Consider the following 16,935-nt stretch of genomic DNA (forward strand, 5'->3'; position numbering starts at 1 on the left):
GTATATTATACAATGTGAGAAATATGATCCCGACCAAGGAGCACACAAAACAGGCCCAATTGATCTACTCGTTTAATAATATTTCGTGACGTCACGCATGGACACAATTATATTCAACAGGTTGTTTTTTTTTTCTCCATTTGTCTAGGATAACGAAAGAGCACTTGACTTTCTCTTTCAGAAAATGCATGATTCTGTAGTATCAGAGGCTTCCATCCTATTGAAGGTCAACAACTCGAACATTGTCAACTAATAAAATGGACATGAAAATTAGTTCTTGTTTATGTATATGGTTACATGGCTTAATTATCGAAAGTGAATAATTTCCATAACACTACATAACAATGTATTTCCATCTTTATTCTTCCACAGCAGCAGGCACATTGTATACTGGAGTCATTAATCATTCAATCCAATGTAGAAACAAGTATTGTACATGTCATTTTTGGATGTTGTCGTATTACATTTATATTAATAGTTTTAGTCTACTATTGAAACATCAAAAAGATTCGTAGCTACTTACTCATAAAACCAGGATGCTACTTGCACGCATGATACTTGATAGTTCATCACTTGATAGTTCATCATTCTCTCTCACCGATTTTGCCCATACTCATGAGTATAACAAAACATTGATTTCTACCACGCGGACCTGAACACAGTGGGTGCCACTTTATGGACCATGGAGTCATAATCAAAGTTCAAAGGTGTAATGAAATAGTTTGTTGGCTAAAGTTTTGAAGAGATTTGTGTGGCACTACATAACGTTATAGCTACAATACGCCAGTCCTAGCTATTCACTTCAAAATACAGAATTTAACACTTCACAAAACAAAAGTGTTTTTTCCTCACCAAAGACATCCATATCTTGAGCAGACAAACAACACAGGTACTTAACAATTACACCATAAAACTGCCATCAGATATTGATATCAATGAAGCACTGTAAAACGCAAGTGATGTTCTCGCGTCTGTCTACATAATATTTGTAACATTCATGTACAATTCCTCCTGCGATGTCTGTTTGACGTCCGTGTGTTCTCCCCTTCTTTTGTCCACCTTTGCGTACAACTCCTCGCATGGTGGGGATGCTGACGAAGATGTATTTGCTGTTTTGTTCACAGTTGCATACAGTTCCTCACAAGGTTTAGGCTCTTTGGTGAAGCAAACTAGGTTTTTGGTATCGTGGTTGTCATCTTCTCTGATGCGACTACATTCGCCAGAGTCGAAATCATGAGAGTTCTCACAATTTACTTTATTTTCCAGAAGATCGTCAGAAGGCTCGGATTTTGCTGGAATGAAGCAAGCCATATTGTCGACTTTGCGAGAAGTGGAAGAAGAGGCTGAGAAAACCGGATCTTGTATCGGTGCCACCCCCTCCTGAGAGATATGATCGATGGAATCATATTCACTGTCCAAACACGTATTGCCCATTTGAGCAAAGACACGGTCAGGCCGTTCGCCAAAGTTCAGCGAATTATAACAGCTGTCATCAAACAAACACGCTTTAGCAGAGGAATTAAAGTCATCTTTCGTCAGACTGCCAGTTCTGTTATCAAGGTCTACATCCTGGTAGACACAGTCTTCATAGCTGTTCGCTGCCTGTTGCAGCGATGTTTCTTGCAAACTGTGGTATTCATGCCAAGCCAAATTATTTTCTGCAGTCATCGAAGTCATGCCGGCAGGTTGAGGAACTTCCCTGTCTACCTCCGCAGTGTCCTGGTAGATGTGGTAAGGGTCCTCTTGTTCAAGTGAAGCGTCCCCAAATCTGTTTTCCTCATGACTAGGTAATGGAAGAGCCTCTGCGCCAGCGATAATACCCGAAGAGGGAACGATATTCGTCGTTCTTTGATTCCGGATTGAAGTGTTTACAGCATGCATCTGCAGTTGACCGTCATCTGAGTAGTCATTTGCCCGATTTGAAAGTCGAGATGTTCCTCGTCTTCTAGTAATAGGAGAGGGAAATACATAAAGCGCAAATATTTTATTGTGACGTCCAGAGTAATCACTGACATCAACGTAATGACGCAAGCATTTGTTGGTAATACAGTGTATTGCAATCCACGAAATTGACTTTTGAACCATAGTTCATTCATTGGCAGCATAGTTCTCCATTTCCGACTTTTTCCTTGTCATGGTTCGGTCACATTTTGTGAATGTATTTCTTCATCTAAAATATGTTTATAGCTTCATTGTAAACAAATGAGGTACATTTAAATCTCATTTGCATATGTAAAAGTTACATTGTCCTTTACTTTGTTTACATGCAATTTTCATATTGTATTTACTTCGGCCGCAGATGAAATAAAATAATATGAATGAAATGAATAAGTTATGCAAGAAATAGTTCAATGAGTTTGTATCACCCTCTTCAGTACATAAGTCCGGTTTTATCATCTGTTTTTCGTATTTCGTTAATTGGACATTGGAATACACATTATACATATATTTATACCTATGTATAATACTTTGCATTAATGTATTGTACAATTATTCGTGACATTGAGAACCGTTAGGTCGCACATCATTCGGTATTTGTGACCCGCTACAACCAAAGGATCCTAAAGTCGCTGACGGGTGAGCCAAAAAAATCGAGTTTGAAGTCAGATCACCAAAATCTGTCAAAACGTTCGGATTTCTGTTTTAACATAATTTTGTAGTCTAATGTATCTTCTATCATCTGCCGAAATTTCGAAGCTAAATGATCAAAGGAAAGGCCTGAAAATAGCTTTCTTTTTTTTTTTTCTGGGCCATGTTTAGCTCGCTCGTCAACGACTTAAGGATCCTTTTGTTGTAGCGGGTCACATTTGTTTCTCACACACTTCTAGGCCTATATATTTATAGTCATTTTGATATCATGTTTACCTAATGCAAGCATTTTAATTCTGATAGTGTTCGTGTCAATTTAGTTTATTTCATGGATGTGCATATGTTTACAATTTCGTGTATGTTTTTTATGTAAAATATGACTTTTTTACATTATTATTTACACCTGTTTATCCAATAACATCGGCCTTCTTGTCCATAGCAGCATGGCCATAAATCATTAAGTAGGACTGATCTTTATGATTCATGGTCATCCTGCTGGTAAAAACACAGTGTCTTACAAACCCAGTGTGAACACATTGTGAACACATTGTGAATCATCTATTTTACAGTATTAAGCATGTCATTACATTGTGAAGGTGCTGTGAAAACCACCCACAGTGTGAAAATATCTTCACTGTGATAAATTCGAGCGTTTTCACACAGTTGACTATGTGAACACACTTTAGAACAATGCCTTCTTTCAGGCAGGATTATAACGATGTATCATGATGTTTACACACAACGTGCACAACATTGTTTTACATTAATTCAAACCATATCATATCATCAATAAAGTAACGATGTTAACACGTGTTCAAGAAAAAACAAAACCGATGAAAATGATAACACCTTACTTAAACGCAAATAAATAAGACACACCTCTTCTGCTGGTAGCGACACCATGCCATGGAAACTGTGACAAGGACTAGAAGAGCGACACCCAGTAGGGTTCCAAGGATGTATGTAATAAATTCACTTCCAGGAACTGGAGAATCTGTACGATGATTCATTAGGTTAAAAGATCACAACAAGTTCATGAATGATTTTCATATCTTTTCATAACACAAAAGAATTGATATCATACCTTGATAGGATCGACATACTTCAAAATTATTGTTTGTGTATTCGACAAGTGATACTTTATTGTATTAGCAAATGATTCTTTTAACTTCGCTTTACTATTTATTGTATGGAACCATCCAGTGCCCGTATGTTGTTGTTACTCTTTTCTTTTTCTTAAATAAGAATAGCTTGGAAATTTACACAGGCTCTTAATTATCTTTTTTTCTGGAAAAATATATAAAAGTTGGATAAGGCTGGATTAAGTAGGATAAAGTTACCACAATTCAACTAAATCTGCAACTAACGCGGCTCGGCAGTTTTGATATTTAAAAATCTTAATGGAAGCGGTTATACTGAAATTTCAATTTGTTTGGAAACTTTATCATTGACATGTTATACATGTTATGTAACTCTGGATCCACTGCTTTATTTTACTCCAAGTTTCAGACAACCCATATTTTGTGCGAACTAAAATAGTTCGACCGAAGGCAACCACAATGCCCATTTTGACGTACATTGCAAAATCCACCGCTACACTTCTTGTAGGCTCTGTGATGCAGCTTATGACATAGCATAGCATTTGTTATGAGCTCACAGTCACCCTTGACAAAACATTATCACTTGCAACAGCAAAGCAGAAGCAAGTAAAGGTACTATTCATTTAACGCTTTATAATTTATAACTACAAGCAACTTACCTGAAGAAGCGATGGCGGTGTCATGAAAAGTCATGAGCTCTTGCGTAGACTGTCCATTGGCTATTTTTTAAAGTGATGTAGAACAGCAAAATAAGTAGTTCTTCGGTTAATAACGTATTATGTGTATGTGTTTGTGTGTGTGTTTATGGATTAGTTATGTCATACTGAAAATGCTAAATGAAAAGATGTGTATCTTCATTAGATCCAGTCCAACATCAAAATCTTTTAGTACTTGACATATCGATATATTTCTTTTGTCTTTAAGCAGCTTTTTTAGTATTTTATAATAATTTTTGAATGATTATCGTTTTGATGTCTTCAATATGCCAACGTTTCTGCTTAGAAACTAATTCAGAGATAATTTTATTAAACAAATATCACTTCAGTGAGAGACAGTGCAGAAAGTTATCCATATACATTTACCATTTCTGTATAATATAATAAGCTTCTTTGAGCGTACATATGTAGAGAAGCCATTTGGATAAGCAAACTCACTTAAAGAAGACGTCGTCTCTCGTGCCGTCGTATCTTGATCATACCGACCTTTGTCTGCGTACAAGGACATCGTAAATTGGCGTCAACGACATAATCTTACTCCATGTATGATTTGCCTTTTAAAAACAACGAGCAGTCATATTACTTTAAAGAAAAAAAAATACCCATGTACTTGACATAGCTATTGGGTGTCAGGTTTATAGTTCATGCTTCAATATTGAAATGAGGAAGTATACCAGGTGTTCCCTGTAGGCGGTATGTTTCCTGTAAATCAGTTTATTATAAAAACACGTATAAAAGAGCCAAAAAAATGAGAATAAGGATATCGTATATTATGATATCTTTATGATATCACATTTTCGGAATTATCTCCTATGAAAACGAAAAATATCACATAGGTTTCTATATTTTGTATCAATCAAATATATGAAAATATGCATCAAGTAACCTATGAAAAGTGAATCATGCCATAAGTATATCAAGGTATTAGTTTACCTTTCTTTTTTCTATTTCCAAAAGTGACACGGCACAAATCAAATATTAGAAACATAAGAACATTAAATGACATTTACCTCCATTGTTAAGAAAAGTTCATCTAGGAAAACATTTTAACTAATTGTGTTCACAGAAGCCATTGACAAAGAGTGCAAAAGAAAGGCAGCGGCAAATAAAGATAATACTCATTGAACGTATTTTATCAATATCGACGTAAAACTCACGAGAATAAGACACGGAGGTCCCACGTACTGTTGTTAGTTCTTTGGTAGCCTCTCTGCTGTCTGGATGTTAAGTAATGAAGAACAACGACATAAGTAGTTCTGTCATCGATGACATAACTAATTAATAGTCCTGTGCAGGCATGTAAATATCCAGAAATACACACACAAAAAGGAGCACCACTATAAAGACACATGTGGACAACAAAGTCAATGATTATTGCGTTGTTCTGATTGAAAGATCATAACAACAAACAAATGCGTGAGCCCAGCAACATGTCCAATGATGTCGGGCTCGCATTTGTCAATTTTCTGCATAGTTACTACTGTATAGGTTACTGAAATAAAAACAACGAAAACAAAAATACCATTAAGATCCCAAGAGAAGACATATTAACACGCACATACACACTCACTTACACGCATGCGAAAACAAGGGATGTTGTTGTTTCTAATCAAAGAGCAAGCTGTAATATTGTAATACTTACTGAAAGTGTTGATTGCAGTTTGTGTTGTTGAGGTGGAAAAAGTGGTACTATACCATTCAGTGTCTACAAACAAAGTGCGCACAAACACAAAGCGTAAAATTGGAATTAGAAAGAAGAAGAAGAATGAATCATGGGCACACTTCTTTTACACAAGCCACGAGGACATATCAGAATAACAAAATCTGCAAATTATCAAATCATTTGAAATAAAGGCTTAAAGTTGTACGGTGTGCAACTGCCATTAATTCCTAAGTTGCAGGAAGGTCATAAGATAAGATAAAACCAAAACAAGAAGCAAAAGAGTTATTTACATGCACATACACACTCACTTTTCTTTGCTACAGTTCTCTCCAATCCCTCCGCTGGCTTCCCTACATCATCGTATCACCTTTAGAATCCTTCTCATTGTTTATTAGATATGTAATAATGTATAGGGCCCCATCTTTCTCAAAGACTTGATTTCTTCCGCTCCTCCACTTCAACCCGTTTTCTCCATTCTCCCTCCACTCTGCAAATATCACATGGTCCCGGCTCCCGTACACGTTATGGTGATAGGGCTTTTCTGTCATTCGCCATCTCTTTGGAACAAACTCCCTCTTTATATTCGAAATGCTGAAATTGCAGATAAGTTTAAAGCATTGCTTAAAACTTATCAATTCACTCAATTTGCCTTGTTGTTGTTTCATATAGATGTAGATTATAATAGTTATTACATTATTGTATTTTAATTCAATATTTTCCGTTTGTTATGTAATGATAATTCATGGAAGAGGAAATTCTTAGATTTGATATTCTAACTCGTTTGAAAATGACATCACTATTAAACCCATTCGAACCAAAACGCAAATGCACAATTCAAAATAAAAATTACGTTTGAAAATTTAATTTTGATAATAAGAGTCCTGTCCATTTTTGTGGGAATGTCCATACCAAAATAGATTTCAGGAGGAAATAAAGTTTCAGAACGAAATTTATGAGGATCATCGTTGCACACTATAGTTCCACGCGCGACCTGTTAATCTACATACTTATATAACACAGCCAATTTATGAAATGCTTTACAGTACCTCATTTTTTTTTTTTTTGGTAAGGTTTCTTGGGATTGCACAAGTAAAATATATTAATACAAATGTACCTCATTTTGTGAAAACAATAGACCTACATATAATGCACTTTCATCCTTCTCATTTTTAAATAAAGAGGGGTTACTTTTAGCTTTAATATTACAGACCATTTGTTTCATTTTCGACGGGTTGGCAAGACCGGACTGACGTGTTCCAAACCGGGTAGTAAGTCGACCATCCGGGTAGCTCCACACACTGGAACGTAGCGCTGCCATTGATGGCGTATCCTTTGTCACAGGTAAGAGTTATGTTAGAGCCATATGTTGTGATATCTGAGTTCCAGTGACCATTCATCATATGTCCGGGATGATTACAAAATCCTATCGAAACTATAACAGGAAAAAAAAACAGGATTGCCTGTTGAAATATGCACAGATTAAAGTCAAAAGAAGGCATGAAAGAACACAAGGATTATTTTGATCTGTTCACCGCTTGGTATCGATGAGAGAGGATGATGGATGTATTTTTTTTTTCTTTTGGTTTAAAACAGAATTTTACACCTAAGGGCCAATACAACTCATTACCCATTTGGATCATACTGAGTCATTGTATACGTTGCTTTACAGCATCACAATAACTGGTATAGACGATGAATTGTTATATGCGCGAAGTAGTTACGTCAATGAATAAATTACTGAATTTTTCATAGTACCAGTCATTATCATTTATGCTGTTAGTGTCAATATCATAAGCATATGTGAACAAAATATAATATCACCCCCACCAGCACCCCACCACTTCCACCACACTCACAACATAATTCACCTGGTTGTACTCTGGAAGACCGGAAGAAGCTAGAATAGTAACGTACCTCATTTTTGCATAAATTCAAAATTTGAAAGTATATTATTGTATGGTTCAAAGATTTTATCAATATTAGCTTACCCTTTTTGTATCAAGTAGATTTATGTATTTCCTACCTACAGTGCACGAGAACCCTATAATACAGACATTTGAAAACCGTACATTTGTAGCTGCCAATTAATATTGTTTAATATACAGAGTTCATAGTGTTCAGGGTAGTTGTATTTCATTGTCATTTATTGGTTTTTGTAATACAATAAAGGGTAAATTAGTGCAATTGAACAAAACCATAATCAAAAGAAATTGCCTTAAAAAGACTTATTAGTGCATTTTTGTAGTTCCAGCGTTAATTTCGTTTTGGTTGGTCATCCAAGCTTAATAGAATTAGAATCTCAAAATACTCGTAATCATCTGTGTGTTAATGATAGGTAATTTAAACTTGATTTTAATTCATATCGACGACGATTTTTTTTTCTTAATTTTGGAACTTACTATTATATAAATAGTAGACAAAATGACTGGATCCAACCTCCCCCTGGCTATGGCATGTCCAGTTGTGTGAGTAACTTCTGTCAGAAAGTACATCCACATACGCTTTGGACCGCGAACATACACAAGTCCTTTGGTGTATGAGAGCAATCTCATTTTGTTCGGATTCACTTCTGCAGGTAGATATACACTTCTCATCGGAATGCACGTCGAATCCAGGTTCAGACAGCAGGGGGGAAGCCTGTTGGTTTCCTTCATAGCATCCAAGAAATCCAGGCTCTGTGGGAAACAAGCTATGATGGTTATGACCTACTTAATCAACATTATTGATTTCTTTCTCGTCAACTCCTGTCAAAACATGAATTGAACAGTTAATTGCACCACGACAAGTTCGATCCATACTCATGTTTGTTTGGTTTGTTTGTTTGGTTGTTGTTGTTTTTTTCTGCCATTCCAATTAGAGTTGATAGTTAACAGAGCAGAGAGTATAGGGAAACAAGAAACTCCAATTACTTCAGACTGCTACTAAACCAGTACAATATATTATTTTGCAACTCTTCGATAAATCTGTGAAGAAACGAACACCACAGCCTAGAAGTCTGTTTGTTTCATAGACATGAAAATTAACATGAAATTATATGAATTTTTAATGAATATTTTATGAAATGTTAATTTGAATAAAGTTATAGATATTAAATAGATTTCTGTGTTATTTGGTATTTTAAATGACGAATATTGAAAAGTATAACGACAATCACATTCTGCTGTGTTAACCTTACCTCGGCACTTAAGTGTGACTCCCTTGTTAGAGGAACATTCGGTAGTTGTCATTGGGCAATCGCTTAAACGTTGGAACCCGTTGGAATCTGTGCATTAATGGCAGTTAAAGATCTTAAATGTGTTTATCAAACCCTTCGCATGCAACAACAACTTAGTTGTCACGTTATATGGGCGAAGAACGCCATACAAAAGCAGCAGCAATTTCCTTTTGGAATCGGACATTGGTGATATAAAAGTAATTATCAGAAGCTATATAGGAAACAAACAAATGCCTCGTTCTATCAAAGGGGCTTTGAAATTTGCAAACGTGATTGATATAACGAATTATAAAATGGGTTCAAGAATGTAGCCAATTGGAAGCGCTGAAATGACTCACGTGCGAGTGCATTATTTTTTTACGATCATGCACGGCCTGACGTCACAATGTTTACACTAGCAGTGCGCACTCAATCAGTTGTTACAAGTGCGCGTCACGCGCTACTATACGCGCTGTCAATCCTGTAAACAACTTCTAGTTCGGGCTGCCAGCCGGCCTTTCTTGTGCATAACATGTGGCGTACGTAATACGTACAGTACTTATGTGTGGAATTTCCGAGTGCGACGTGCGTAAACATCTTCGGACATCTTGACTTTTGAGCGAGTGCTACATGTAGCTGACTGGTATTGACCCAAAAAGGTACGTGAAAAATGCTGTTAGTTTTCGACCCATTTTATAAAACAAATGATGCACAGGATTATTTCGTGGCGTTAGTGAAGGTGCGGCGCGCTTTCACTAACGCACTCTATCCTGTGCATCATTTGTATATCAAAGCTAGCTCATTATTTTGTCTTCTCTTATCTACTCCTATTGTAAATAGAATGGTTATTTCACGTGCTTGTTTTATTCTACATTTCCGATAACAATGTCGATCACTATCTGGACAAATGGTAACCGAAAATGCATCGAAATCTGGCAAACTTTTTGGTTTTGTTATGCACAATTTTAATCAAACTGTATTCATTTTTTACCTCGTTTTTTTTAAATAAAATATTGCGTGTATGCGTTTTTGTTTTTATTTTTCATTAAATCGACGTGCTTGATAATAAAGCTATACCTTGAGGTGGACACGATACGCGATGAGGCTTTCTCTGTGTTGCTGTACTGGGCAAAGTCTGAGCCGAATACTTCTCTACCGCTGGGAAACCGAGCTCCCCGCAGACCAAGTCAGCAGCTCTAGCGTTAAATCCATCGTGGCAGACATATCCGTCTGATCCGATGACAACTAAACCTTCCAGCGGAGAGGGCCCGTCAACCAGCCTCACAGAGGGTATTTCTTGATAGTGAATAATGGTGAAAGTGTAGACATCAACTTTGAAGGATATCTATATTCACAGATTTGTGGCCAAAATGCTCTAAAACAGAGATTCGGAACTTTCTGAACAATGATTTTTTTAAGAGTTTCTTGCATTTCTTAGCCATAACTGGACTGGCAAAAGCCAATCAAACAAGTGGTAAAGTGGCTGTTTTGAAAAAACAAAATCTTATAATCTTTCATGCAGCCCCAATTTATTGTAGGGATTGTCCAAGTAACGATTCATGTGAAAATACATTTTACGCACACACATATGCACACTCATTTGTGACCGTGCATCACAAAACGAACAAAAGTCGCACCCCTTGAATTTATGTGAGGACTAAGAAAAGGTGAAACGGGTCAACAAAGTCAATGTTAAGTGTTTTATAGTGACCGTTCATCACAAAACGAACAAAAAGTCGCACACACTGATTTTGCTGGTGAGGACTGAAAATTAGTGGAATGGGTCAACCTAGCCAATCTTGACTTTTTCATATTTTCTGAAAGAGCAAGTCTTCTTTTACGGTATGCTAAAATTAGGGGTCATAAAACGGGCGGGAAAGTGTGTTTTTTAGCAGTCTATCTCGAACATTTTTGGTAGAATAGTGTAATTAGGTGTGTCTTTAGAGTCCCTTTTTCATTTCTGAAAAACCTTGTACACACTCTTACTTTTAACCCTAATAACTTTTGAAAGGATACTGCTACTCCTTTGAAAGTTAGCATTAATTATGGACAGAATGTGTTAATGAGGCATGCCTAATTTCTGTTTAATCTGATAATCTCTTCATTGTTGTTACTCTGGTGGTTTACTTCCTGTTTTTTGTCCGATTCATCGCACAACCAGCATGGTTTGGTAAAGGTTAAGCGCTTGAATAGACACTATACTTCAGAGCCTCTTTTTTCAGTTCACACTTTTCCTGAGTTTGTGCTTTCTTTCCAATATTTAGATTAGGAGAGTCCATTTGATTTGAGTTATACATCGTTTTAAAGCTTAAAGTCTGCTTTTTTCAGAATATGGTCTTAACTAAAAATGCATGTCTGGCGACTTTTTGTTTGTTTTATGATGCAGGGTCACATATTTTCTGAAAGAGCTACCCTTCTTCTACATTATTGTTAAGTTTGGGATCATAAAATGAATGCAAATGTGCATTTAAGCAATATTTCTACGACCTTTTTTTGTAGAGTAGTGGGATCAGGTATGTCTTAGAGGCCCGTTTTCATTTCTTGATAACCACTTGCACTTTCTTCACTTTCAAGTCTGATAACTTTTGAAGGGACAAAGCTACTGCTTTGAAGTTATTGTTAATCATGGACAGAATGTGTTAATAGAGCATGCTCAGTTTCAGTTTAATCTGATAATCCGCTCATTGTTGTTGCCCCAGTGGTTTACATCCTGTTTTTTTTTTTGTCCCATTCATCTCACAGCTAGCACGGCTTGGTAAAGAATAAATGCTTGAATAGACAGCTAGACCCTGTACTTCAGAGCCTCTTTTCTCGGTTCACACTTTTCCAGAGTGTGTACTTTCTTTCCAATATTTAGATAGGTTAGGAGAGTCTGTTCTTTCAGAATCTAACTAAAAATTTATTTAGTTTTACTTTTTGTGTTTTTTGTGATGCAGGGTCACATTTACAAAACAAAATCTACTCCCAAATTCTTGTACATTCATGGAAGTTTATAGATTAAGACTATATTTGTGTAGACATTCAATTCAAACAGTCAGGGAGACTACCTATTTTGAGGGAAGATTGAAATCCCCCCAAAGAGGGAACATTGAACCGCGAGCAGATGTTACGTAACGGAGCGACGCGATATGGTCAGAGCGAACCGTTACAGATGTTCTTTTTCCAGTCGCTATGAGAATAATTCACCGAGAGGGAGAGAGAGAAACACAGTCATGTACACACACGCGAGCGTACACACACGGGTACGGAGGGTCATCCGCATCGAGTTGGAGGACGGATTGTTGCGTGTAGCTATTTTTAGCGCTCCTCTCTCTCCCCCTCTCTCCTACATCGTTCTGTTGCTGCGTATCCGTGATCAGTGATGATGCTGATAAGCAAAATCCCCAATCACTTACCTTTCGCGACCCCCATGGCAGAAAAAAACCAACAGCAAGTGAATTGACCATACACATCGACATTGTGTTGTTGGAAGGCGGAGCATGGTCGTGCAGACCTATGTTTTGATCGAAGTTAGAGCACGAGGAAGAGACATGCAAGTTTGAAGAACAACAAAAACCTTCACAAGACAAGACTAATAGTGAGAGGTAATTATCATCTATTAACTCTATTTCAATTTCAACTATTTTAGTTAAAAGCATATGTGATTGTGACGTGTTGATCAAACTATGTCTAGAGACAAAGTGAGGGTGGATGTCGCAATATAGTTCCCTGGTTCATTACCGTGATAGTGTACGTGTGACGTTGCGATGATCTAGACAGGGAGGTGAGACCTCCCTGATCTAGATGAGGTAACCTTGTGGTTGCATGAGGCTTGTAACTTTTAACCCAGTGAGCATGATCGCAAGAGAGCAAGAAAGTATGAGGACACTGATGGTCATGTAGCAAAAGAAAGAACCCCGGAGCTCCGGCGGTCCGCAGTTGACGTTCGACGGCTGTGCGAGAGCTCCAGCGTCATGCAAAATATTAGAACACCTACGGTGGCGGTGCCTTCCGTCTCTTGCTCTTTTCATTCGGACATTCCACAGAAATACGGGCAAACCAGGAGTTTAGGGGACCGGACTATCTAAGTACAATACCAGTTCTCACCAACTCTTGATCATTTGACGAAAAAATAACTGAATTGTTGATAGAAATATCGACAAACACATGACGGGCTACCACAATTCCCATTGACGATGAAGCTCAGCGGTAACAGCGCTCATGTACGCACGGTACGTCCGTGCACTGTGCTAACGCGATTCATGCACAGCGCATTGCAGACACACACACAGTCCGTCCCTGTGTTTCGTTGAATAATCGCTGCAAAATAAGAACGCCTTGAAAGAAGCTATGACATGGAGATTCAAAAAATACAATTTGGATTCGCGTTTTCATCCTTCAATTACAAATTTTCCTCACTATATGTGAATATTGATTTTTGGAGGAGATAAACTTTATTTATTCATCTTTCATTGGGTGAAATTTCAATACCAACATTAAATGAGGATTTTTTAAGGTGAATTTTTAAAGACATGCATGTCAAAACGATGCAGTGATAGCCATTGACTTTGACGCATCGAGCTTCGGCCAGAGACTGCGGAAAGGTCATGAATAATTCATTAAGCCCAACTTTCCCGATTATTCGCGAATATATCCATTCCCTAAAAATCGGCTGTCTCCCTGACTGTCAAAGCGCTCCATTAGAAAGCAGATATTTCTAAATTTATTGATCCATTGATTCTATATCAGGGATTTGGAATTGTGAAAATTTGCTGAACAATGAAATTTGAAGAGTGCTTGCATTGTTGTTACATTCAGAAAAGCCACTGGAGTGGTAAAAGTCGGCGGTAGGGTCGCAATAAGACAATGTACCATTTTTGACGTTTGATATTCTACTACCAATTGTGACCCGCTACAACAAAAAGGTCCTAAAATCGCGCACGGTCGAAGCCGTGAAAATCGAGTTTGAAGTCAGAGCATCATAATTTGTCAAAACTTACGATTTTCTGATTTTGACATATTATTGGAGTCTGACATGTCTTCTATCATCTGTCGAAATTTTGAAGCAAAATGATGAAAGGAAAGTACAAAAAATAGCGTTTTTCTGGGCCATGTTTTTGGCGTTTCAACGAAGCAGAAACCGGTTCGAAAATTTGGATTGAGCGCCACAGATAGGCTCCGCCCATAACAACGACCGGAGTGATCTCATTGGTCAGTTTGCTGCTTGCCGCTAACCGAAGCGTGAAGCTCGCACACTGCCAAGTCGACTGGTGCGTGCGGGCGGGGTGCGCTATGCCCAACCGCTTCTCCTGGCATCCTGGTCACTGATTGGTCGGTGAGGAGACCGCCGACGCTGTGCTTGAATGAGCATTTCGGGGGTTGCTAGGGTTTACCTTCTATTGTCCGGAGGTGAAAATTGACTAGCGTGTCCCTTGATCGCGATTTCGTCGCAAGGAAAACTTTTAGGGCGCTTTTCTCGAAACAGCGATTTCCCATACGTCTGGACATGCTCTCTTTTAAACATCGATATCTCCGCAGCCGATTATTTTTATAATTATTGTTATATATCAATTTAAAGCAGAAAGATTAGGGAATTTTGTCATGCAATTTTCAAATAATCGACCTCACCCGACTTTAGAATCATTTTGTTGTTCCAACACTCGTTTATTGAAGAAACTGTCTGTAGGCAACAAGTTCATAATAAACACACACACACACGCACATACAATACGAAATCTACCCTTCTGACATACCACACGTTACATGATTAAGGGGGGGGGGGTTGGGATAAACCTGTCACCACGCGTTGATTCTTAGTGAAGCGTGTCCAGCATTTTCCTTACCACTAAACAGAGAAAAGATAATGTTGTTTATTTTCATTAGTGTTAATTCGTCTCTCATTCAACGAAGATAACACATAAGCATGCTGAGGCAGTAATGTTACCATAACCATTTGAAGACTAGGCCCAAATACACTCTAGCAGATGTCTCTGGAAAATACGTGTTTTAACAAAATCAGCTTGTTCTCAACGGGTTACCACCATAGGTAGCAAGAGATGGCTGGTAATGATTACAGTAACCGGTGTTACCGCTTTTGACAGAAATGTTGCAAGATCCGACTCGGAATGGTCCACTTTTATTCTAATAGTCAATATTGTAAGTGAAATACTCAATGTCGGGATATGCAATATCCGATAATCAAGTTCCATTTTTACGGAAGGATGCGCATACTCTTATCTTATTATCGCCATTGTCTTCTTGCCATTCCCACATACAACTCAAACTAGTACAATGTTGTTAGAAAACCTTTCTTTTCTCTGTTGAAGTTGCATGTTCTATGATTACGACTCTGCGATTTCGGAATTTAGTGAGCACTGTATAGTAGTTATGTATTAGTTACATGTAGCAGTTTTTCACAGGACAAAGAAAACCAAAAACAACATTCCAATAATCACAGAGCAACTCTTATTACATGTATATCAAAGATGTGACACTAAACAATCAGAAGCAGTGAGATATGATTTATGTATTAATTTTCACCGTATAAACCGGCCTTGCTTTTCACTCCGAGGTGCAAGTTATTATTTTGATGAAAGGATTGACTGATTGATTTATTGCTTGATTGATTGATTACTCGCTCAATTATTGGTTGATTGATCGATCGTTGATTTTTGTTTGATTTTTTCTGCATTCTTATGCGTACAGATAACACAAGTCAATTAAACAAACTTATCGAGTATTGCTTAGATCTAATAATTAACACAGGAAAGTGATTTCAATGACTGGTATCATTCAATGATAATGCGATAAATGAACACGAGCATATAATTTTATTATGTTCAGCTGCGTGTTATTTCATGTTTATTTAAACTTTAGAAGTACATGTGCCTACTGGTCAAGAGACAAATTAAGCAGCTCTCAGTATATCAAACAGAAGTGCAGAAGACCACTATCAGAAGCCATTGCTTGAAGAGGAAGAGGGCCTAATTTATAATGTTTTTCATTTTATAAACATTTAATGTAGATATCTCATGCCGTTCATTCTACGGTAAATATTGAAATTAGGCGTATGTAGCGTAATTAATAAGGCTTCACCAATGCGTATTTATCAAATAGAAGCGACGGTCAGGAACAAAAAACAAAAAAAAAAAACAAAAAACAAAAAACGATCAGAACAAAATGAAACCAGCAATTTTGTATTAAAGCGTACTAATACATCTGTATGAACCACAACTATCTATATTCACATCGACCCAATAATTTATACTTACCATCATAACACTTCACGGTCATGTTGAACTTTGCAGGGTATCTAGATATATAGTCCTACATATCGTATAGTCAGCTTCGTCTGATGGGCCAGTGATAATACGGGCGAAGACGGCAAGTGACTTACGATACGGATGTTAGACGTTTTGTGTGCTATTTCATCTGATACCTGTAATCCAACCCATCTGTTATTGAGAGACTCAATTTTAGTGAGAATTCGCCGTCCAATAGGTGCCTGTATAACCCAACCATAACTGCTGGAGAAACAGTTTGTATTACACGAGATCATACGCTCCACAGACTCCTCCATACAGTTCAGAGTTATATCTGCAGGATATAAAAAGGACAAATCAGGCAGTGTTGGCAGGGACAAGTGCGGTTATATGGCATAAATGATTTTAATTAGCTAGCTAAGATTGTTACGGT

General features: G+C 37.4%; 1 protein-coding gene across 1 annotated transcript; it reads right to left on the reverse strand.

Moving 5' to 3' along the window:
* Nucleotides 1-975: 975 nt before the first annotated feature.
* LOC140227035 (uncharacterized) lies at nt 976-16,533 on the reverse strand. Its single transcript, XM_072307466.1, has 11 exons — nt 16,512-16,533; nt 10,339-10,557; nt 9,244-9,330; nt 8,468-8,743; nt 7,279-7,500; nt 6,048-6,110; nt 5,563-5,622; nt 4,844-4,897; nt 4,349-4,408; nt 3,469-3,583; nt 976-1,945 (listed from the first exon to the last, which is right to left on the reverse strand). The coding sequence occupies exons 1-11, from the start codon at nt 16,531-16,533 to the stop codon at nt 976-978; spliced, it is 2,148 nt and encodes a 715-aa protein (XP_072163567.1).
* Between the last annotated feature and the right edge of the window lie 402 nt (nt 16,534-16,935).

Source organism: Diadema setosum, chromosome 4 (assembly GCF_964275005.1).
Source record: "Diadema setosum chromosome 4, eeDiaSeto1, whole genome shotgun sequence".
NCBI lineage: Eukaryota > Metazoa > Echinodermata > Echinoidea > Diadematoida > Diadematidae > Diadema > Diadema setosum.